Source organism: Lasioglossum baleicum, chromosome 10 (assembly GCF_051020765.1).
Source record: "Lasioglossum baleicum chromosome 10, iyLasBale1, whole genome shotgun sequence".
NCBI classification, from domain to species: domain Eukaryota; kingdom Metazoa; phylum Arthropoda; class Insecta; order Hymenoptera; family Halictidae; genus Lasioglossum; species Lasioglossum baleicum.
The window spans coordinates 6,408,169-6,430,890 of NC_134938.1; the positions used below are offsets into that span (position 1 = coordinate 6,408,169).

The 22,722-nt window shown below is 41.5% G+C and overlaps 1 protein-coding gene across 16 annotated transcripts in view; it reads left to right on the forward strand.

Moving 5' to 3' along the window:
• The window catches only part of LOC143212608 (uncharacterized), a 118,820-nt gene that overhangs the window by 88,325 nt on the left and 7,773 nt on the right, over window positions 1–22,722 (forward strand). For 15 of the 16 annotated variants that reach the window (XM_076431556.1, XM_076431555.1, XM_076431560.1 and 12 more), the window contains 9 exons: window positions 720–914; window positions 2,100–2,185; window positions 2,434–2,630; window positions 3,266–3,383; window positions 3,605–3,844; window positions 8,894–9,051; window positions 17,711–17,826; window positions 18,262–18,472; window positions 21,964–22,458. In XM_076431556.1, coding sequence (XP_076287671.1) covers window positions 720–914; window positions 2,100–2,185; window positions 2,434–2,630; window positions 3,266–3,383; window positions 3,605–3,844; window positions 8,894–9,051; window positions 17,711–17,826; window positions 18,262–18,472; window positions 21,964–22,458 — 1,816 coding nt within the window. The remainder of the gene's footprint in view (window positions 1–719; window positions 915–2,099; window positions 2,186–2,433; window positions 2,631–3,265; window positions 3,384–3,604; window positions 3,845–8,893; window positions 9,052–17,710; window positions 17,827–18,261; window positions 18,473–21,963; window positions 22,459–22,722) is intronic. The other variant, XM_076431566.1, reaches the window with a different exon arrangement.

Here is a 22,722-nt window from a genome sequence, read left to right on the forward strand (position 1 = left end):
CAAGGAAGGAAAAATATGGCCGCCGGCGCCGTGCTCGCACGAGTAAAAAGAACGATCCCGTTGCACGAGGGTAGTTTACGTTTCGGGCTGATTTCTTGGTGCACGGGGGTAGGCTGTTATTTTACCTACGCGTACGAGTCTCGATATTTTAATGGGGGTAGTTACTCGGGCTGATTCATTCCGCCGGATGGGATATTGTTCGCAAAGCAGAGGATCTGTGTTTCGCTGAATCCTTTGTGCGGATGTTTGCCGATGTTATTAGGTCGTTCGGATAGTAACTTTATTTTTCGTGTAGAAATAGCATTGCTTCCGCTCGTTATTACTGAACTGCGGGTCTTTATACAAAACAAAAATATTTTGCATCGATTGTGGGAAGCAGGAATAGCATAAACAGGCAGCGGATCTTTATGCAAAAGAAAAATTTTCTACCTGAATTGCAACAAACTCGAGTGAAGTTGAAATTTATTTTCTTTCTTAAATTCTTCTAATGTTTTTACTATTTGGAATTACACCTATTCATTTCCCCCATAAATGCATAAATTCCGTTGTCTAAGTATAGAAATTGATTTCATCCCTTAACGACTTTTCACATTAAGAACGTTGCGATATTCTTGAATTTTTAAAATCTTTTACTATTTTATATCTCACCCAACCAATATCCTCATAGATTGTAAGAATCTCAGTTGTCATTGGCTCACGGAAAAATGTTATTATTGCAGGTTTTTTGAGACCGGGAATCAGCGATAACACCGCCAGCAATTTCGGACTGCTCGATCAAATAGCCGCGTTGCTGTGGATCAGAGAGAACATTGCCGAGTTCTGCGGCGATCCGAACAGCGTCACCCTCCTCGGACATGGCACCGGCGCCATTTTTGCTAATCTGTTGCTTATCAGTCCGGTGGCTAATAAGAAAGGTAACGGTTATAGCGTTGTCGCGTGCTCGCGACTTCTGCGGTGCCTGGATATTAAGGGAACGCTTTTAGGGGAACACGTAACCTCCATTTTCGCGGCGTTGATAAGGGTCTGCTTTGAAAAATCCGAGGCTGGCCGCAGGAATTTATTGGACGAGCAAACGACAACAATCTGAAGCAATAATCGTGCGTTTTAGTTTTTGGACGTTTTAGGGGATGCCTCAGTTTAACCACAAACTCATTGTTTACGTTTTCCATATTTGAGTGGTAGCTACAATTTTTTCAAAAATTTTAAAAATGATCGTTTGACGATTCTACTTAAAATGATTCTGTAATAAGTGGTGTGAACTAGTAGAATTGGCCAACAGTGGTCAGACAAACGGTCGAAGAATGTGTCCATGATTTAGAATAATTAACTTGATCAGTAGTTCGACTCAATGCTGTATCAGACAAGACTTTAAATTACAGCATCTTTCCATTAAGATTGCATTCTTTAACGTTGTATTTTAAGGATGATGTGTTCAACTGTTATAAAATTGCTTCACACACTCCGTCGGCCATAAGATTTTCACTATCAAATGTCACTATCGAATGAGATATCATCCGTGTGCTGTATCCTTGATTTTACTACTGTAGTATTTCTAGACCAAGAATATAACAGTTAGACATTAATGGACGTACTGCACGCACAACGGGAAAACAGAAAAGTGTGTTGCAGAGGAAACATAAAATTGTTTGCGAACAAATTGGCCCCAATTTTTACCAAGAATATTATGGACTTTTTTATCTGTATGAAAATTGTTCTGAATTGGGTAATTTTCGTGATTCAAGTAGGGCGACTCAATCATACGACAGCCGACTTTCTATCCGTTGATCGCGTTCGGAAGTGGGAGAACTGCGACCGTATGGAGTTTCATAGGGGTCTGGTATATTCCGTAAGAACTCGTTCAGTTCGCGGGGAAGGTCGCGAGAGAAGAGCACGATCATTTTTCACCTGCCACGGAGGCCGAAGGGACTATCTTCCGTCCGTCGAGGAGCAGAATGGCCGGCGTGTCCGGTCAATAATTATATTGTGCAATGAAAAATAACCGGACTTAATATTTCGCGCGAGGAAGACAGCAAGGTTGTCAGATATCCTGGGGGGGGGGGGGGATTCCGGTGGTTATTAATTGTCGTTCGTGTGCGCAGGTCTGTTTAAGCGAGCTATACTGATGTCTGGTTCGGCGTTGAGCGCGGACGCCATCGGGAAAGCGCCGTTGCAGATCACGAAGCAGGTAATGAAATCTTTTCTCACGAAGAAGAACGAGAGCTCGAAGAATTCGCATTTCCTAGAATGTCTGAGATGAACTACAATCGAGTTCCGACACGCTTTTTGACGCGAATAAAAGAGAAACGACGAAAGAGACGGTCTCGATTCGAACACCACGCGGGAAGAAATATCGCGTCTCGGTCGCGGAGCAACCGACGGAACCAGGGAAGGTTCATTCCGCCGCGAGAGGAATGATACGAATCCATTTTTCAGGTGGCGCACGCTTTAAATTGCCCTACGACCACCGACAACGACCTGGCCCTTTGTTTGCGCAGCCAGGACGTGAAAACGCTGCTCGATGTGAAGATTCACAAGCCGAAATACGTGCCCGCGTTCGCGCCCCTAATCGATAACGCTGTCATTCCCGACAAGCCGCTGACTTTAATGAAAGACGCTCAGCTCCTCGGCAGGTACACGGTCTTATATAAACTCGCACGTGCTATGTGTGTCCAACTTTTTTCGATATACACACCATTTTGTAAAAATTAAATACCAGATACTGGAAGCTGAACGTGTACCGAGTGTGTAGCAGATTGCTTGATTAATCTTTTTAAGAAAATTTTGATGACCTTGAAGAAATCGTACCGATCAACTTTTCAACAATATCTTTCAAGTTTGTTGCTTTTGTTTTGAATTCGACTTCAACATGTTTCAAGGTCTTCCAAACCGGTCTTTCACCCTTTTCTAAATATGTCCATTTCTGACAGTATCGAAGAAATGACAGTTAATTAATTTACATCGAATCGTTTTCTTTAAATTTTCACTTAGACCGCTCACATAATTATGGGCATATTTAGAAAAGTTCCGATGACGTTGAAACATGCCGGAGCTGACCTCAAAATGAATTTTTTTGCAAATTTTGCATTTTACAAAATGGCGTGATTGATTCAATATTTCTTGCTCACCGTGTGAATTCTAATTTAATCGATGAACCGAGAGTGTACTCTGTTCCCCATAAGACACGCCTGCTTGCTTGATATTGAGCCTGATCGAAGCGGCAGGCTGGCGCAAAGAACTGAGCGATATTGAGTTTTCGTTTTCCCAGGTTCGACTTGATGTACGGCGTCACCGAATCGGAGAAATTTCATACTCTGCCACCGGTTGAATTGTCGCACGGCATGCTGGACGAAGAAAGGGACCAGGAGCTGAGGGATCACGTGAAGGTACGAAATAAATCGGATCCGGTGAAATTAGAAGATGAGAATGATACGGACTCTGTGGAAATGGACAGACCTCGGTGGACCGGTCTAGAGAGGACGAAAAAAAAATTAAATCCGTTGAATAAATTTTGAGCGTGAGACGACACCAGTGCTGGAGTGAATCTTCCCCCTATTCCGTATGCATTCCGCTAGTGGAATTGACGTGATATTTTCTTGGTCGGCAGGCGACGCACGAACTGGAACCGGAGTTCATTCTATCAAAGATTCTGGAACAATACGGCGATTTCTCGGCTGGGTTCACGAACGAGCGCGCGACGAAGAATCGGGACCTGGTGTTGGACGCGATCTCCGACAGCGGCACCGTCGCCCCATTAATAATGACCGCGAATTTACATTCAAGGGCGAACCCGAGAAGCTACATGTACGTTTTCTCGCATCCGAAGGCGATGCAGGACTACTCGGGCGTAAGTACGTTTTCTGTTCACACGTCCCGCCGTACGTTACCTCCGTCCGGGAAATTTATCGAGCGCCGGAGACAGTCAACGTTATCTTGAAAGAATGATTACCGGAGCTCTTAGCCAAGAAACTGCGGCCGCCCTACGAATCGTCCAGAACAAAGCTACCGTGTCCGTGATGTCTCTTTCCTACCCCCTTGCTCATAACAGCATGAGCACAGTTTAATCAACTATTTGTTTTGCTATGCTCAACCAAAATTTACGGAAAAAATCATACACATTCTACCCGATGGGATACACCACTGTGAATTTTTTCCGAATTTTTGACTGCGAAATGGATTTTTAAAAAATTGCAGGATCTTAACATTGATTCTATCTGGAAGTTTTCATCGGTGCATGGATTAATGAATTGTATCTTCTGTTCTGCTTAACAGAGACTTATGAGAAAAATCAGGGACATCCTACCCGATGGGATACACGACTGTGAATTTTTTCCGAATTTCTGACTGTGAAATGGATTTTTAAAAAATTGCAGGATCTTAACATTGATTCCATCTCAAAGTTTTCAGATGTGCATGGATGAATGAATTGTATCTTCTGTTCTGCTTAACAGAGACTTATCAGCAAAATCAGGGACATCCTACCCGATGGGATACACGACTGTGAATTTTTTCCGAATTTCTGACTGTGAAATGGATTTTTTAAAAATTGCTGAATCTTAAAATTTTATGTTGAAGTCTTCCGATGACAAATGTCAAAGCCTACATTTGATCATCAGTCAAGTATTTTGAAATTGCAAACGATCGTAAGAAGTATGAAACAAACAAATGCGTAAACGTTAGGCTCTATTTGATCGTGGAGACTAGAACGCTGTGATTGCTCCGAGCGTCCGCAGACCGACAACATCAAAGCCGCAGTTTCACAGAAGAAATGAAAGCTCTTTACGATCCGTTTGATGAAGATCTAGATCCTCTTTATAACTCTGCAATAACAGATTAGTGCAAATACCATAAATACAACGCCTGCTTGTCGTGAAACGATAAATACTGAATAGTTAAAATAAACAACAAACAGGGATCTCTGTAAATATTTCTCTGACCCATGGAAACACATGTAAAACGTTCCAGTGTGTTCATGAATTCATTATGAAATAACCGGAAGACCACTTTACTCACGGAGCGATAGCACGTGGAAGATAGCACCATTTTGACCCAAGTTTTCAGAAGCTTTTTACATCTCCTCAGTTTCTGTCAGTTGGCTTTAGTTTTCAGTTATTAGATTCGAAAGAAGACTGCCGCGTTTCCATTAAAAACTTTCGCGAACATATTTACTCCTCGGAGATCTGAATTATGTTATCTTTGCTTCTCTCCACCGCAACTTGCAATGTAGTTGGAAACTGTTCGGACAACAGTAATTTTAAAGAATATCTTTTACAGTCACCGGTGGGTCCAGTAAGTCCAACATTAAATTCCCAATTCTGAACCAATACCCAATATTTTTGGTAATTTTGTAAAAAGCTATAGAAATCAATTTGGACTCGCAATCAGTTTGAACCTCGGAAAAACTCCGTTTTCTGAATTAAAATGACATACTTTTCTATGAAAGACTCAAGGTCGTTCGAGGTCAACTATGGAAAATATTCTACTACAGATTAGCAAAAATCGGAGGGTTTCGGTGGAACCATCAAGTCCAACAAAAATTCCCAATATTCTGAAACAAATCCTCAGTATTTGTGGTAATTTTGTAAGAAGCAATAGAAATGAATTTGGACTCATTTTGAAGCTCTGAGCTTTCCAAGAACATCTCATTTTCGGCTTAGATATTTTTAGAGCACAGTTGGCGGTCAACTTCGCTTTTCAAATTGGAATGATATACTTTTCTCTGTGCCATCTAATGGGGTGTTTTAGGATTCAAGGTCGATCAAGGTCGTTCAAGGTCAACTATGGAAAATATTCTACAAGAGATTATCAAAAGGGTTCCGTGTGGTTGATATCAGGGTCTAATCAGCCGTGAATTTCGAGTTTCCCTTTTTACCAGAAATGCATTTCGTTGTGAATCGGCCTGCATCCTGGAGCTTGCGGGTGCGTTTCGAATGTGGGAAAGTGGAGCAGGTTTCTTTACGGCGAGGTTGGTCCGAGACTGGGCCGAGTCTCGGAAGCTTCGCAGTCTCGTGGAGACGGCAGTCTCTTCCACCGGCTGACAAATTCATCCGGGTCAAGGATCCCGGAAGCACGGAGAAATATTACGGGCGCGCATAAATCGCGGCCGGTGCGGCTCTTCTCTTTGCGTCTGCCTTGGGGACGAAACTGGAGCACGTACGATTAGACGGTGTACTTTGCATTTTATTCATTTTATCCGCGCGACGCCATGAAACGCCACGCCGCCGTGGCACACAGGATTCCTTTAGCCGAGGGAACAGGGAGCGTGACCTACTGGCTATTCATTGTATTCGCGGCCGCGCCGACCGGCCGGGGGCTGAAAAATCCCGGCTACAGAACCCATTTGGAGCCCGGCCAACTATTTTTATCGTTGCTGCGTGCCGGCTTGTTACGCTCGGGGTACAGTGACCGGCGGTGTCGTTAAACCGAATGTAACAACGTTTCTGGTTTTCAACCCGGGGTTAAAGGGCTGTCGGTGCCATTGGCTGCGGAGTTTACGGACGACACAGAGGACGACCCGCTACGCGACATCCTACGTCGCCGCTCATTCCTGCGGTTTGCATCTTTGAATCGAGGAACTTGTTTTCCGGCAATCATGGTAGTGCACGGTTAAATTTACATCGGAGACAGATGAAGGCGTCTTTCTTGCCTCATACAGGAGGACTTTGACTATAAAGAGTGTCAAGGGTATCGGGGTTCACCCTCTGATTCATCTCACCAGGTTCATTTAAAATTCGCGCTCATAGTTCTACAGTTTTTTGAAAGTTCCCAACATAGGTGCTCAAGTACTCAAATTTCCTCTTTCATCCACGACCGATTCTAATCGGACTTTAACCATTCGATAGCCTGCCAAAAAAAGGAATCTCTCTGTCAAGTTTCAGCCCGATGCTTCATCTGTAAGAGTCGTTATAGAAATTTATAATTAGATTGCTATTTATTAACTTATTAACCCTCCGACGCACATTTGGCCTGAAAAAGTGGAAAAAAGTCGATTTATAAATTTTTGTGTATGTCATGAAATTTCTGTTGTCCGTCGTAGTTAATGGTCTGAAGAATAAGGCTTCAATGTGGTTTTTCTACCCATAAACTTCATCGAAAGTCAAGAGATTTTAAGGCGCGCTCTGCGTTCTTAAACAGTCTCTAAAACAGCGTCCGATCATTAGCGATTTTCGAGTGTTTTAAGGAAAATTGTGTAAATTCTTGTACAACAAAAGTTTTTTATGTAGATGTACAGAGCACTTTCGCATAGATTTCATTTTATTTAAGACGAATCCAACGATATATATTTAATATTATAACCTTGAGCCTATCAGTAACGCTACAATAGTTTTTTTCACTTTTTCTGGCCAAATATAAGTGGTGTGACCGAGAACATTAAATTAGCTATTCAATTAAATTAATTGAATAGCTGTTTCATTGATATCGGGAAGACTAATGTGTCTACACGAGATATCGTCAAAAGTAAATATTTAAAAATGATTAATCAGAGCTGTGAACGGTCTATTGTCAATTATATAGCTATAAAAATCGTCCGTTGTCCCAGGGTTAATATTTGTAAAACAGAGAGTATGTTTTTCTGTAATTTCTGCTTCTTACAATCGACTTAGAAAATGTTTATTTTACTTGAAAATCTGTCTCGACATTTTACTGTTTTTACAACAACAAGTAGAAACGTCCAGCCACAGTCAGACAGATTATCAAGTCGACAATTTCTACACCTCCACTATATTTTCATTATTTTATTCATTTTGTTTTAATTACATTTGCAGCAAGTTACAGTCCCAATTATTTATTCAATCCAACTTTGAAAACAATCCGTACGAAATGCACTAAACGTGCGAAAAGTATTCAATCATGTATAATATTCGCAACGCGCGCGTAGATGGAAAATATTGGATTGTTGGGAAATAAATGGGCAGTTTAAAAATGCCCGACTATGCCGCGCGCCTCCACGGCAACAGTTGTTGTTTTGCCAAAGTTGTTTTCGTATAACAATAAATTCCAGTTTTCACAATACACGCTGGCCGCGTTGTTTTGCTACAGTGTTTGCTGGAATTTAACAATGCTAGTTCATGAGTTCAGACCGGGGAAAACGCTATAAATAAATTAAGATACAAAGTTCCATATCCCCAGTGTTCTCCCGATTCATTCGGAAAAGGAAGTGGCGAACTTTGCGAAAAGATTTAATAATACATATAACGGAACGTAAGAAAAGTTTCATTACCAAATCTTTCCCTCGTACTTTTTGCAATATAATTTACGGACATGCCAGAAACAAACTACTTATATCTCATCATCAATTTCATCATATTCAATTTAGAATCTAATCTGGTCCAGGCAGAGAGGGGGTAGCTTTGTTCCCTGATCTGGCGTCACTGGCGATATTAACGACATTTCGGTTCGGAAGTTTCCCCATAAATCTCGATAGAAGACTCCTCGAGAACTCGAGTATCGATCTCTGTATCGTTAAGTATGACGCATTCGCGGTTCATTAAATCGGTAATGAAATATTCGCGACCGTGAGCGTTGAACGTTTCCGGTTCGTTTTCTCGAATAGAACGAAGCGGATCTTGCGAACAGGGTCAGCTCTCGGCAGAAATATAATATTTCAATTTGTAGAAGCAATTACTCCGTTGAATGACACGGTGGATACGTTGCTATCCGTCGAACGTATCGATTGTCCGATAGTTCGGAGCCTAGCCGGTGCTCTCGATAAGTTGACTGGTCGGTCTCCGGAGGGGCCCGGTTAGTAGCCGGAAGTTAATAACGGTCGAGGACGTTGGAAGTGTTCTCGGCCCTTCTTCTGGACCGCGAAATTTCGGCGAGCCAGCGAGCCGCGCGCGGAAACTTTGTTTCTCGATGGGACTGTATATATCGAGTGGCCTCGTTATCTTTGCAGCAACAACGGCAGCGCGCCGTGCACGGCGAAGAGCTGCCCTACGTGCTCGGTGTGCCCCTCGACGGGAATAAATACGACCTGCGACGCCGATACAACATCGGCGAAACTCTGTTCTCCGAGGCCATGATGAACTGGTGGTGCAGCTTCGCCTACGTCGGGTGAGTTACCCACCGTCAACGTTGCTCGCGACATTAGCTCGTTAGCTTTAAGGTGATCAGCTACGTAACAAGAGTTCCCCGAGTAAAAGTACATTGCCAGCCCTAATTAAATAATTCGACGAACAACGGCAACTTCGCGCACACAGAACGCCTGCACGCGCATTTAACACCAGATTCACGCACAACTGAAAACGACTATGTTGGTTGACTGCGGATCCTTACGCATTTATGACGAAAAATACTGGAACGTGAAATTCGATAGAATTTGGAGCGATTGTTAGTTATTCCGGATTTGAAGGCTGCTACCACTGAAATTAAGATTTTATCTAATTCCACTTTCGTAGAATTTGCCTACAACAATTGAAAATTGTTCTGAAAGTCATTACTAGACTGCACTTATTACAAAAATGGGTAAATCCAATTTAAAAATTAAAATAAATTTATAAAAAATACCACGTTTTTAAAACGGACGAAAATGTATAAAATAATTTTTTCATTCTAACACCGTACAGATAGTCCTGAAAATTTGTGATTGTGAATTTTTAATAGCTATGAAAATACTTGTAAGATTCAAAACGACAAACTGTACGATCGTGTACTACCGAGCGTCGCGCGGGAAGGTGTAACGGTTAAATTTAATAGTTTATATCTCCTAAACGCATAGGTTTTCTAAAAAATTTTTTGTACATAAATATTGTATTGTCATCCAGTTCTGAGCTATGTTTAAATTTTCAAGTCTCTAGCTCATCGGGAAGTTAGTTTAAAATCAATTGTAAAATATGTACCGAACAGACAGACAAGCAGACAAACAAACAGACAGACAAGAAAGCGAGCTGATAAAAACTTGGTGAAAAGAATGCAGTTGAAGAGAATTTAGAAACATCAGTGTATTATTTTCAACTCACTAAAATAATTAAGGAAGGAATGAACTTTGTCCTTGGCCTGTGTTTTTGAAAATTGATGCAGACAATTTCTGTTTTACGTAAACATCTGCAGTCTACTCATTACGTTCTCTCAAGGGAAAATAAAAACGAATTTTTTACCATTTAGAATTTTTGTTTTATGATCTGTTGCGATTTTTCAGGTAACTTAAGATCGCATGCTCGTAGAATTTCTGTGTTTTAATTAGAAAAGTAATCGAGTTATATGAATTTTTACGACTTGATTTGAAATGAAATTTACACCGCATAAAAAATGTTGAGAACAGCAAGAAACAATGGTAATCCACAAGCACACGATCTTTTTTTCGTGCACTGCATTTTCAACGTCGTGGCAAAAGAAACCAAAAGGTGATAGAAACGGAATTATTTATCAATACGTTTATTTTAGAATACACGAGTGTTATACGGGGTGTCCCAGAAATGTCGGAGGACCTTGAAAAGGGTGGTTCCTGAGGTGATCCGTTCCAGGACTCGAATTCTTTGAGACTCCCTTCGGTAATTTCGCGCGCGATCACTTTTATTCGGCGAGTGTTCTCTGAATTATTCGACGAACGGAAACGAACGGGCGCGGGAACGTTAATCGGTTATCGATCGACACCCGCGTAATCGTGTTTAACAATTTATAGAACCATACGAACGCCCCATAAATAACAAAACTAATTGAACACAAAGCTCGGACCATCTCATTTAGCTTACGTTTTAATTATAGCAACGATATTCGGTGTGTATGTAGATTATTGCTATTAGACGTGGTAATGTGAACTGTGAATATACGGCGAAAAATATTTGATTGAGGCATGGTTCATGGCGGAACCGTGAAATGCAGAGGATCCGAAAATTCATTTAAAAATCTCGCTAGTGACCTCGATGTTAATTCGGCCGTTATAAAGAAACAACTATATAAAAAAGCCTCTACATTTTCGTCCTAGAAATTTTTCTTAAAAACATGCTGCAAATTCAAACGTCTCGAAAAATTGAAAATGGACGTTTTTCCAGTAGGTTCGAAACCACAGAAATCGTGAGCGACGCGTTTGGCATTACTCACGTCCCCCGGCCATTGTTTACACGACGGCCGCTTGGAAATCGGCGGATCCGATCGGGTCCCGGGGAATCGAGCTTGTTTCACTTATTAAATAATAAATTTGAAAACGGCCGGGACGACGGGGCACATCGTTCGACGCCGGAAAACATTTCGTTTCCACCCCTCGACTCACCCCTTCCATTCGCCGGGTTGTCCCAGCCCGAGCGCGTTTACAGTTTTACAATAAATCCCCGCCGAGTTTTATAGAAATTCCGGAACAATAGGTCGTACACGTGACAACCGGTGCCGGCGGAGAAACAATTTCGCGGTGGTCCGTGCTCCGCCGGGAAATTTTCACCAGTCTGAAAATTCATTATTAACCGGTGCTCTCTCTCCACCGTCCTTACTACCTTCCCCTCCCACGCACGCTGTAGAACGGTGGTGGGGCCCCACAAACGCTTCCTTCCCCCACCAATATTTCATCCGTTCGGCTTCGTTCTTATATTCGTTGTTTCTCCATGGCGACGGTGCCCACTAGAGGGGGAAGGTAGGCGCTAGGGTGGGGATGATTTTCCTCAATTCAGGCAAATGTCGCCAGCCCTCGACCAACGCGCATTCATACTTTTCATTCTTATGGAAACTTACCAATATTAATATAATCGCGGCAATCTTTCTATTAGTATTTGTATCGTAAATTCTCTGAATTCTCTCTGCACCATAGAAACGAAACAAAGTGAAACTCGAAATTCTTTTAAGCACCGAGGGCGTTCCACTAAACGTATTTGTGAATAGAAATTCTATTATTCCGTTTTCAGTATATACATAATTTGTATAAAAAATAAATTGTATTGTGCTATGATACCACAATATACATAATAATAAATACAAATGACAAAATGATTCGAAATATATTTCCTACAAACTTAAAGTACGTTTTGTAGAGAAAAAGCAAGTGTCCGTATTGGTTCCTGATATTTCCGAGGAGGGGAAAACGCGTTGATGGAGGAGTCGCTAAACAATGAACGGCAGGACGTTGAATTGCTCGAAGCGGGGAAAATCGATTTCGTAAAATAAATAATTTGTTTGAAATTTGTCGAGGAAGTTAGAAAAAATTCCGGACTGAAAGGTGGACAGCGTTTGATTCTCAGCGAACGGTCGTCGGTGCGAGTAACTTTCGAACCGGAGAGCTTTTGATAGCGTTACGAGGCTCGCGATCCTGTTTCGCTATCGAGCCCGGCTGCCGGCAATTTGACGCTTGTTATGCTGTCACAGGGCATTGGCGAATTAACGGGCCGGTACATCGGCCATTTTAATTTTCCCGATACAAGCGGATTACCTATATACACGAATCACTCGCGCATTTCATCTCGATAGATTGGAAAGAGGGCGGCCAGTCGCCGCGACCCTCCTCTCCCAGGCCAATCGATTTCCCCTGTTTTATCTTCGAAAGCACGAAATTTCCCTCGTATTTCCACTGGGAATGGACCGCACGTTAGGAGATCATTTTCGAAAATAAACTCCCGACCTGGCCCGGTAATTGCTCGGCACGCTCCATTTTAGTCGAGAATGCCTTCCTTTTCTTTTCTCTCGCTCTTCCTCTTTTGCATTTTCTTTTAATCGTCTCTTTTGTTTTAATTGTTCGATCGAAACTTCAGGCTTCCTTCTATCCGGAACACACGAATTTATATCTCGCAGCTCGGATCAGAGGCGACCGAACGGCAGAATTATTTCTTTGACGGCGCCGGGAAATCACGTCGATTAAAATATAATGTGCCGGGGAAATCGGACGGAAAACTCTTGATGGAATTTCATTCCGGACGCGGTTTTTCAGCGTTTTAATTAGGAACGCCGAAGTGGAGGCATTGTGGGCATCGGCGGACGGTTTAATTAAACATTGCACTTTGCAGTGGACAACTTCGTTTGTAGTAACCAGCCGATATTTTCCGGTTTTTCTTTATGTCGCTGGTCCCTGTCGATCCCAAACTGCAACCTTTGAAGATGCGCAATAATAAAACAATTTATAAGAAAATATGGCATTCTGTAATAATTGGAAACTATTTCTACTACATTAATTGTCTTTGAACGTTCAAGTTTGGTACGAGTAAATTACTCTGAAATTCATATTCTATGTATATACAGGGTGTTCCCAAATAATGTTACTTCAACTTGTTCGAATGCAACGTTACAGTAAATACAGTTGAAATAACGTATAATGATGTTATCGGTGGCATTCACCCGTATGGAGTGAATAATCTCCAACGACTGGAACGCGAATGTTGCTTTTAACAACATGAGTTTTAAAGGAGCAAATATTGTGATAAAAAGGATTGCCTTTTCAAGGTTACATCTTCTCGGGTTTCGCCGGATAAGCATGGAGTTCGGCTCCAGCGCCATTTTCAGTATGCATGTTTACAGAATAGTGTACCTTGTGCCTAAAATATCATTTTCAGAAGTTGCAGATCTTTACCTCCTCCGTTAAGGGAGATACGAGGGTGAAACTAGCTAAGTTTATACATTCACCTCTTGAAAACTGCGCAAGATTTTCCGATGAATTCGAAAGCAAATAGCGAGTACATTAACTATAAAATATTTCCAGAATGTTTTAGTGATGAAAGGGAGAAAGAAATTTGAGGGTGGTTCCTGAAAAGAATTTTTTAATCACCAAGTGTTCCTTCAAAATGTACTTAAAAAAATGTGATATTTATCTGTATCGAAATCCACAAAGAGTTACACTATTAACACAATAAATAATTAATAATTTTAATTAATTTAAATAATCGATATCTACTAGAAATGACTAGTATTAATCTTACTCAAATTTAAAATTTATTTTAATTGTTAACACTGACTGCCGAATACGACCCCTAAAAATCGCACGAAATTAAAATAATTTAATGAATAGAATGCAGCTGAGACGTTAAATATATTATTTTGGTGATTGCTTTAACTCTTCTGCATTGTAAAAATCCTAATAAAATTTTCCTTTCTCGAATATGTAAGCGACAGCAGTTGACGTGATGAGCAAAGGTCCTTTCTAGCGTACGGGCGCATAGTTGTGCACTACAGTGCTCGGTAAAATGATAGCCGGATAACCAAGGAACTGAGATATTGATTAAACCTGAATTAGAGTGCCGAAAGGTGTCCCACGTCCTCATAAATAACGAAGCCTCGAAGAAAGGTATGTTGGGGACTCGACGTGATCCTTCTTTCCTCGATCCTTTATCCCGCCGTCGATTCCTCTGATTGGTCCGGCTCTGTCTGTGTAATCAATCTCTGTATATATTCTAACCTCCCAACGATATCTTCTTCCGCAGGATCGGTCGGTGAGACCTGTGGACCAATCGGCTGCATTGACTCCGAGTACAGAAACGATGATTAGAATCCAGTAGTACTGCGCTCGCCTGTATCCATTTCCAGGATCCGGCCGCAATCTTTCCTGTCCTTTTCGTATCTCGATATCGCGGGGCATAAAACCGGGGAGCCGGTGTCGCGAATGAAACGAATAAATAAATTTTTTTATTAGCCGAGGCCCCATTTGCTCGCCACGGTCCGTCGTTCCAAGGAAATCGAATCCTGGAACGGGGAGCGTAATCGAGATTCTACGGTGTGTTCCCGGGGAACTCTCGCGAGGACGTTTTCAGCTGTAACTCTCTCTCTCCCCCTCTCTCCCTCTCTCTCTCTCAGAACAGAGAGCAATATCGTTTCGCCGCCGCTCAAATATCGGAAAACCGGCCCAATATCGAAATTTTGATGAAGGGTAACTTCGCCGGGCTACGGGTTACGCGATACTCGCGTCTTCGAAGTTCGAGTTACTTCGATTCTTTCTCTCTTTCCCTCCGAAACAAGTATCTCAAATGGCGAGGCGATTTGCCGCCGTGGAACGTCACGATTCTTCGCCGAAATGCGTTCCAGCGCAGTTCTCACCGCTCGTAAAATCTACCGATTCCAGATCTGAGAACTCTCGCGCACCTGATTCTCATCGTACGCGCCCGCTATCGTCCTTGTCCCTACCAGTGTCGCCACATCATTCGTCCCCCCACTCTGCCCTTCCCCTTCCGCGACTCTCTTCCCCCATTCCCTAGTGCCGAGCATCCCTACCCTCTCTACTCTGTCACGTGACGCGGTTCGTCTTTGTCACAATCTCACGTGATTGATCCAGTAACGATGGAGAGGGGGTAACTGTACTCCCCACCATTTCCATCTTGTATGTAATAAATTCTGCAAATGTTTAAATCAGAAAAAAAAATTAAAGGACATACACTCCCGTCCATAAATCACCGGACACTTACTTATCTTCAACAAAATGGTAATTAAAGAATACGGGATTCCAGCTTGATTTTATTGTTTTATTTTGATTAGATGTGTTGTAGCTATTATACGATAATATTTGAATGCGAAAAAGAGATTGAGAAATTGTGGGATGATTATGAACAGCTTAAGAAGCCAAATTGGAATGAAATTTAAATTCAAAAAGAAATTATCAAATTTTCCTCAATAAAAATCAAGTATAGCAGTCGGTTGGGCTGCTCTTTACTTTATAAATTATGATGTATTTGGTATGTAACACAGTAGATTTGTACAAGGGTGGCTGCAAATAGAAGTTTCGATCCTGTAGGATCAATGGTTGAGGAGCCATGCTTGCTTAAAGTTGAGCAATCTGCAGTGTTTTGGACAGGTAAGGGCGCCGCCATATTGATAGTGACGGTCGCGCGCCGCTTACCGAGTTGGTTGTGATTAGGTCAGGCGGGGGCGGCAAGGACCAGCGATTCTGCTCAGTAAGCGGCTCGTGGTCGTCACTACAAACCAATATGGCGGCGCCTTTAACTGTCAAAAACACTGCAGATTGCTCAACTTTAAACAAGCATAACTCCTGAACCATTGATCCTACAGGATCAAAACAAAACTATAAAATTCTTAAACTAAAACTATTTACTAAACTAAAAATATTTTTTGCCGTTTTTGTTATAATATTAATTAGAAGTTTAATATGCAAGTAATAAAGAAAACCACCGTTGAAAATTTCTAGAAACAATAAATCTACTTCATTAAACGTAAAAAGAATGAAGAATCTTCGTTTCTCCATCTCGTATGCAATGATTTCCGCAAATGTTTCGATCAGAAAGAAATTAAAAAACATATCTTGTAAGGTTTTCCTAAAAATAGGAACTATGGAAATTTCGCAGACAGTATACACAACTCCTATAGTCGCGATCCCGCATCCACTCCCGCGGATGATCTTGATTCCCGTTTCCTCGATCTCGAAACCGCGAGACAGTGGTGTTCGCCGAGACGTGGCCAGAAACGTGGAAACAATAGAGGAGAGGGTAGAGACCGTTTAAAAGAGTCGTCGTTGTTAATGGTACGCCGTTGTTGCCGGATGCAGAGCGATGCGCCACGCCCTCTGCTTATGCATCGAGTGCATCGCGCTGCAACCCCTCCACGAGACGTATTCTTACGAGGAGGACACAGTGACACGCGCCGATATCGATCAGACCGCGTCACGGAGCGTGCGGTGCACAACCTGTGTCTGTCTTCAGTCCGCGTGCATTAAACAGCTTTGTTTCGCTTAATTGGATCGACCCAGTTCTTCGGGATCCGATGCCCTGTCGCGATGCATATGCATCCGATGCAACGGGAAATCGCGGGTTCATCGAGCCTGCCAGACAGACGGGACGCGAACCAGTTGTATCCGTGATTTGAAAGCCTCCCTTCGATATTCCGTAGACGCAAATCGCTGGTAGCATGATCCACGACTTTCTTTAGACGGCTCCATCGACCGTCTAGTCGACTGATATGTCAAACAGATTCGCCTCTGCTTGTGGAATCCAGCGAGCGATAAAACTGAACCACTCATCCATCGATATTTACATTTCTATCGGGCGACCTGTCCGGCGAATGGACACTTAACCTGTGTGCCTGATGATTACGCTGCCGATGTTTATGCAATTCTTAATTTTTGTAGGCCATAATTTTTGGAGGTCCGTGGCAAATGGCTAGACTGCGGATTTTATGCATTTATGACATAAATGACCACGTACAATTTAAAGCAGTGGACATGTCAAAAATATTTAAGGACGTCAATGGATTATTGTCAGCTTAACTGGATGATTTAAAGAAGAATACCATTTTCATTTGGCTGCTGTGTCCTGCAATTAATGAGAACATTTTTTATTTTGCATAAAGATCCGCAGTCTACTCGTGACTAAGGATTTTAACAGCAACAACTACCTCAATCGCGAACTAACAAAACTCACTCTTAATCTAAGCATTTTGTTTGGGATTATTGTGTAAAAGAAGATTTTTGAGCTTCCTTTTGGTGCAACACAATTTTTGAAAAGTTTGTAGAAAAATTCGTAGATACACAATTCATCAAAATCGTATAAATTCGATTGGATGTTGTACTCTGATATTTTTTGAAAATTTTCGAATACCATAGATGCATAAAGATCCGCAGTTTTTACCCCTAGAATTGACTCGAGCATAGTTTGCTAGAGTCATATAATTGATACGGTAAAAGGAAGTGGAGTAGGCACACCAATTCCCATTCCCGAAGCCACCTGCCCATTTAGTCTAGTCGGGACCGAACGCGGACACTTAAGTGTGCACTAATGTACAGACTGGAGTCAACAATACCGACTCCCATCACAGCGGCCAGCTCTCAATGCCACTCAAATCACAGCACTCGTTTGTTCTTCAGGAACCCGAATATCGCGAAGCGGTACCCGTACCTGACGGACGGATTGAAGGAATGGGGGCAATACGAGGTTGAGTGGCCAGAATACGATCCTCGTAACCAGACCTACTTGAATTTGAGTAAGTTCATGCGACGCGTTCATCCTGGAAGCAGAGAAAATTTGCATCGTCCTTACGAAACGTCCCGAGAATTTTTCCAAAACGTAGATTTCAGATAGTGCTGACGGTTTATCGTGGACTTGTGTTCACCAAAAGTATGAATTTTGTTGCGGAAGAATTTTATTCTCCGCAGTAATATTTCTTGCGAATAAAAACAAAGTATTTCATCGTTTCTGGCCCATTTTAGAGAACTATGGATGCATACAAATCGATGGCAATCCTTCGACTGTATCGAGCAATGAAAGTCAAACGAAAGCACTGATATTTTTATTGTTGACGTATTCTCGCGTTTAGTGAACGCATATTCGCGAATAGAGTAAAGTAATAGAAAAGTGTTTATATTTTTATGAGATTAATCTGTTCCGTTGCTAATGATATTTTCAATTGTCGCTGTAGCCATTCCACCGTGGACTGGCTCGCATTATCGTGCAGCGGAGATGCAGTTTTGGAACGAGGACCTGCCGTACCTGCTGCATCATCCGAACAAAGATATCCCGCTGCAATTGACGACGAGGAGGCCACGACCGCGGATTCTTGACTATGCGGACGGGATTGGAAGGTACGCGAACGCGAGCACCAACAGGAACCACGAGACCTACGTCACCAGGTCGGTAACGAATCCGAAAGCCGTCGATTTCTGTCCCCTTTCGCTGGGAGCACAAATTTAGACTTAGTCTGGGAATCTGTCGAGACCCTTCAACGGGCGTTCGCAACACTGACAGGGTTTGTATTTCGTTTTCGAGTCGATCCGAGCTTGTCATTCCGGCGAACAAAGACGTACATTGAAGACGAATTCCTGGAGACATCAGCTTTTATACTAACTACTATCCACAAGTCAATATTGCCAACACAGCAAGCCAGTTTTAGCGATACAGTTGCTAACAAGGGTGGTATATTTTTTAAACAAATTATTTTTTTAAAAATCAATTTACACTGATGGATTCGTCATTCGAAGATGCACAAACTGGATTTGTAAATTTTCGTCTAGGCCTAATAATTTCGTAGATAATTATTAAAATGGATTTTTCGGCAACTATGAAAAAGTACGTGTGAAATAATTTTTTGAGTTCTATATCATACCAAAATTTCATCAAAATCGGCGTGTTACTATCTAGGCTGAGAATATATCCATTTTTTCAAGAAGACACGTAAAATGCCAGCACAGTTTTTAAAACATTGATGGGAAATAAAAGCGAGCTGATTTAACAGCGATGAAGAACTATTCAAAATGTGCAGAAATTATTTCGAAGTGTTATTCCATGAATTATTACTGCAATAGATGCTTGATTAAGTCGGGTGTTAGTAATATCTCGTGAAAAACATTCCGTCGGCGCATCGCGTGCAATTCTAGCTTTCTAAAAAGCCCGGAGGATGCGTTAATTGGAAAATTAAATAGACTCATTTCCGCGTACCTTTATGCAGGCACGCCGGTATTGTTTCACACCGTGGGCAGAATATTTAATGAAACGTCACTTGCACCCCGTTGCATCCAGTCCCCATCCTCCCTCGAATGCTTAACTGTCTGCACGCACCAGTTGAATGGAATTTATTCAAACGTCTGGGCAATGAACTAACAGATTAGCAATTTAGAGTTTCAATTACGCGTACACCTCGTGGGCACCGTGTTTCCCCTTCAAAAATTCAATTGCTCATGCACGTTCCGAACAGATTAAAAAAATACGATCACCCCTTTGCTCTGTGCCTGAAACTGCTGCAAAATCGATATAAGAGAATAATCGACTCTTTTTCACCCCGATCCCCGACATGAAAAATTATAATTTCCGCCTTCCTCGTTATGCTCTACACCTCGATCCAAACTGCAACAATATTAATATTTTAATGAAAATAAATCATAATTGTATTAGATGATTGCATAAGTTCGTGCCCGATTTTGATAGATGTTGCAAACTTTTCTACAATTGATTACTAAAGCTGTATTCTTTAAAATTTAACCATTGAATTTTATTTTCAAATCGGGCACGAACTCGTGCAATCATCTGATATTAGGTTGTTGCATAAGAAATGTCCGAGTTTAGAATGCAAATTTTGCAATGCGTTTCGATCAAAAAATACTATTACAGTTGACAGGTTCATTGTGCGTCTCTTTGAGATACAAAGCTTACGATCCTATCTTCAATTTAAATAGATTTGATTTCAACGTCAATCAGCGCGATTATGGCGTGCTCCTTTTGTATGTGTGGAAAAACAACATATTGACGATAGCATTATGTGATATTTGATTTTATGCATTCATGGCAAAAATGGGTGGGTGCAATTTAAAACAGTAGAAAGGTTACAATGATTTAAGAGTGCCAATCTCTTTTTCTCAGCTTGATCAAATGATTAAAGTAGGAGTAAACTGTTTATTTGGCAATTGGTGCAAGCAATTTTTATTTTGCATAAAGATCCACAGTGAAAAGAACTACTCCCTCTGTCCCATAATAATAGTAGCAAGTGAATAATTAAACGGGAGTTATTGGCGAATGCAGCTGTAAGTTATGTTGCAGCGCAAAATTGCGAAGCCTTCAATCAGAATCAATGTTTCATGCAATCTGTCATTTGTTTTGACACATCTCTCAGTTTTTAGGATATTACGAATTGTAACTGTTTTTCTCATTTCATCCGCTGATCGAAATCAATTGTTTGATTTCAGTTGAATATCAACCCATTGTAAAAGTAAAATGAAAAAAATAAGTTATGCTAGAAGCAATGAAGAACGATGGTTCCAATAATTTTAAGCTCACGCGTATAGGGAAAGCAAAGCTTCGCAGCCAAGGGATCAACAAGTTTAAAATGCAGTAACGAAATTATTGAAAAATCCAGAAACTATCTGAGCACTCAGAATAAAAATTGGGAGTAATATTATGCAATCTAGTTTTTGATAATAACTGCACCAGTGAATGAACATTTAAGAAATTGTTCAGGAAGATATTTTATTTTTAAAAAAATATGTGAATTAAAGGAATCTCATATATGCCAAATGGCTCCCTATACTTCATTTGTCAAAAATAAATAAACAAAAATAAAATGAAATTATTATTATTTTTCTTTATTAAACGTTAAATGAAAAATATAAAAAATACCAGTCAATGAACACTACATTCTAGTAATTGAACAATGATGGTCCAATGAATGAACAAAATTACTAAACAATATTCTCCTATTTATTTAACTCTTTAATCACAAAAAATCCGCAGAATTAATTTTCTTTGGCACCGTTATCTTTGTTAAAACATCCTGTTTCTTGTACCAAACTATCTGGAATCTCTGGCCATTTCCATACCTTTCCTTTTTCACATTCTACCATTGTTGTCACTTCATACTCTTCGTCTTCTTCATCGATTATTTTGTCAGGAAAGTATTTCCATATATGAACACTCTGTTCATTTACTGGGCTATGAGTAATATCGTGGGCCAGTGAATAGACACAACGAATTTTTAACGAAATATTCATTTTATAGCTATTTTTGTGATTTATATTCCATATTTAAACCCTCGTACATCTATATTGTTAGTAACTTTTATCTCATGTGTAAAAGAAAAGTATATTACTAGTTTTACCTCTGTTGCACACACTCAACGCAGTTGGTGAAAATAGGCCATCTTAGAAATTAATGGTCACGTGATCAATATAAACCAATAGGAATACAGCTACGAAAAAGGGTCATATATTCCATTGGCCCAAGAGTCATTATCGCTAGTATGCCGTGCGGCTTAAAATTTGTTGAAATATACAAAAGTGTTCATTTACTGGTGCCGTTACCCTACTATTATTATGGAACCGAGGGAGTACAAAATAGAGATGACAATCTTGTAAATGAAGCATGTGACTTAAAAAATTCAATTTCCACCATAATACAATCAAGAAACGTGTGATTCTTTGCTCAATAAGAAATAGTTTCGGTTGATAAACGTTACTGTTCAAAACCGGGCATTTCATATGCAACGACCTGATAGAATTAATTAAACAGCCACTTACTTGAGATCCAACGATCGCGAGCCTCTTGAAAAGAGTGACGATACAGTTTCGTCCAGCTAGGTGCAACGGCGTGCATCGTTCCACAGTATCAACTGTACAAGACTGACTGGTTCTTCAAGGTACCCGTCAAAGGAGCCGCATCCAATACCGTCTGCAGCGACAGAGGCAACGACCGACAAAGCGATGACGCCAGATTCCACGGATCGGCCTGGCGAGGGGACGGTGTCTGAACCTAGCACGCCAAAGAGCTCATCGGTGATCACTATGCTGACCGGTCTCGGGGTGGTGTTCCTGCTGATAAACTTCACCGCGTTCCTGTACCTGTACTGCAAGAAACAGGACCTGAAGAGCAAGGAGACGGGCTTGAAACGGCGCGCCAGCCAGAAGGAGGACTCGAAGCGGGCGAAATCCGAGAAATACGAGAACCATTACGGCGAGCTAGGGTACAAGAGCGACAGCAAACCAGACCTGAACGACGTGATAAAGAACGACAAAGCGTACGACAACAACTCAAACTTCGGTAGACGGTCGAAACTGTCCAGGCAGAACTCTGGCTCCACGATCGACACCCACATCAAGGTCCGGGAGTGGATACAACAGGAGATCGTGCACAGGTCTGTAAAGATTCCGTTTCCAACGAGCGCGGCACCTTGATCGGTTTGAACTCCCGACTTTAGTAATTGCACAGATTCGCGGTGAAGTCTCCGGGAGTTCGGTGAGCTGAACTTGGCTGTCGAGCAGTCTCCTAATTCAATTAGCGGTTTCGCTTAAAGACACGTTCCGCCTCTGTCGAATAGAGGAGTCGATCGATCAAACTTTTTCGCTGATCCGTCCCGCGGTTCGATTATACGAAGACATTGTATTAAGAGATTGCTCGT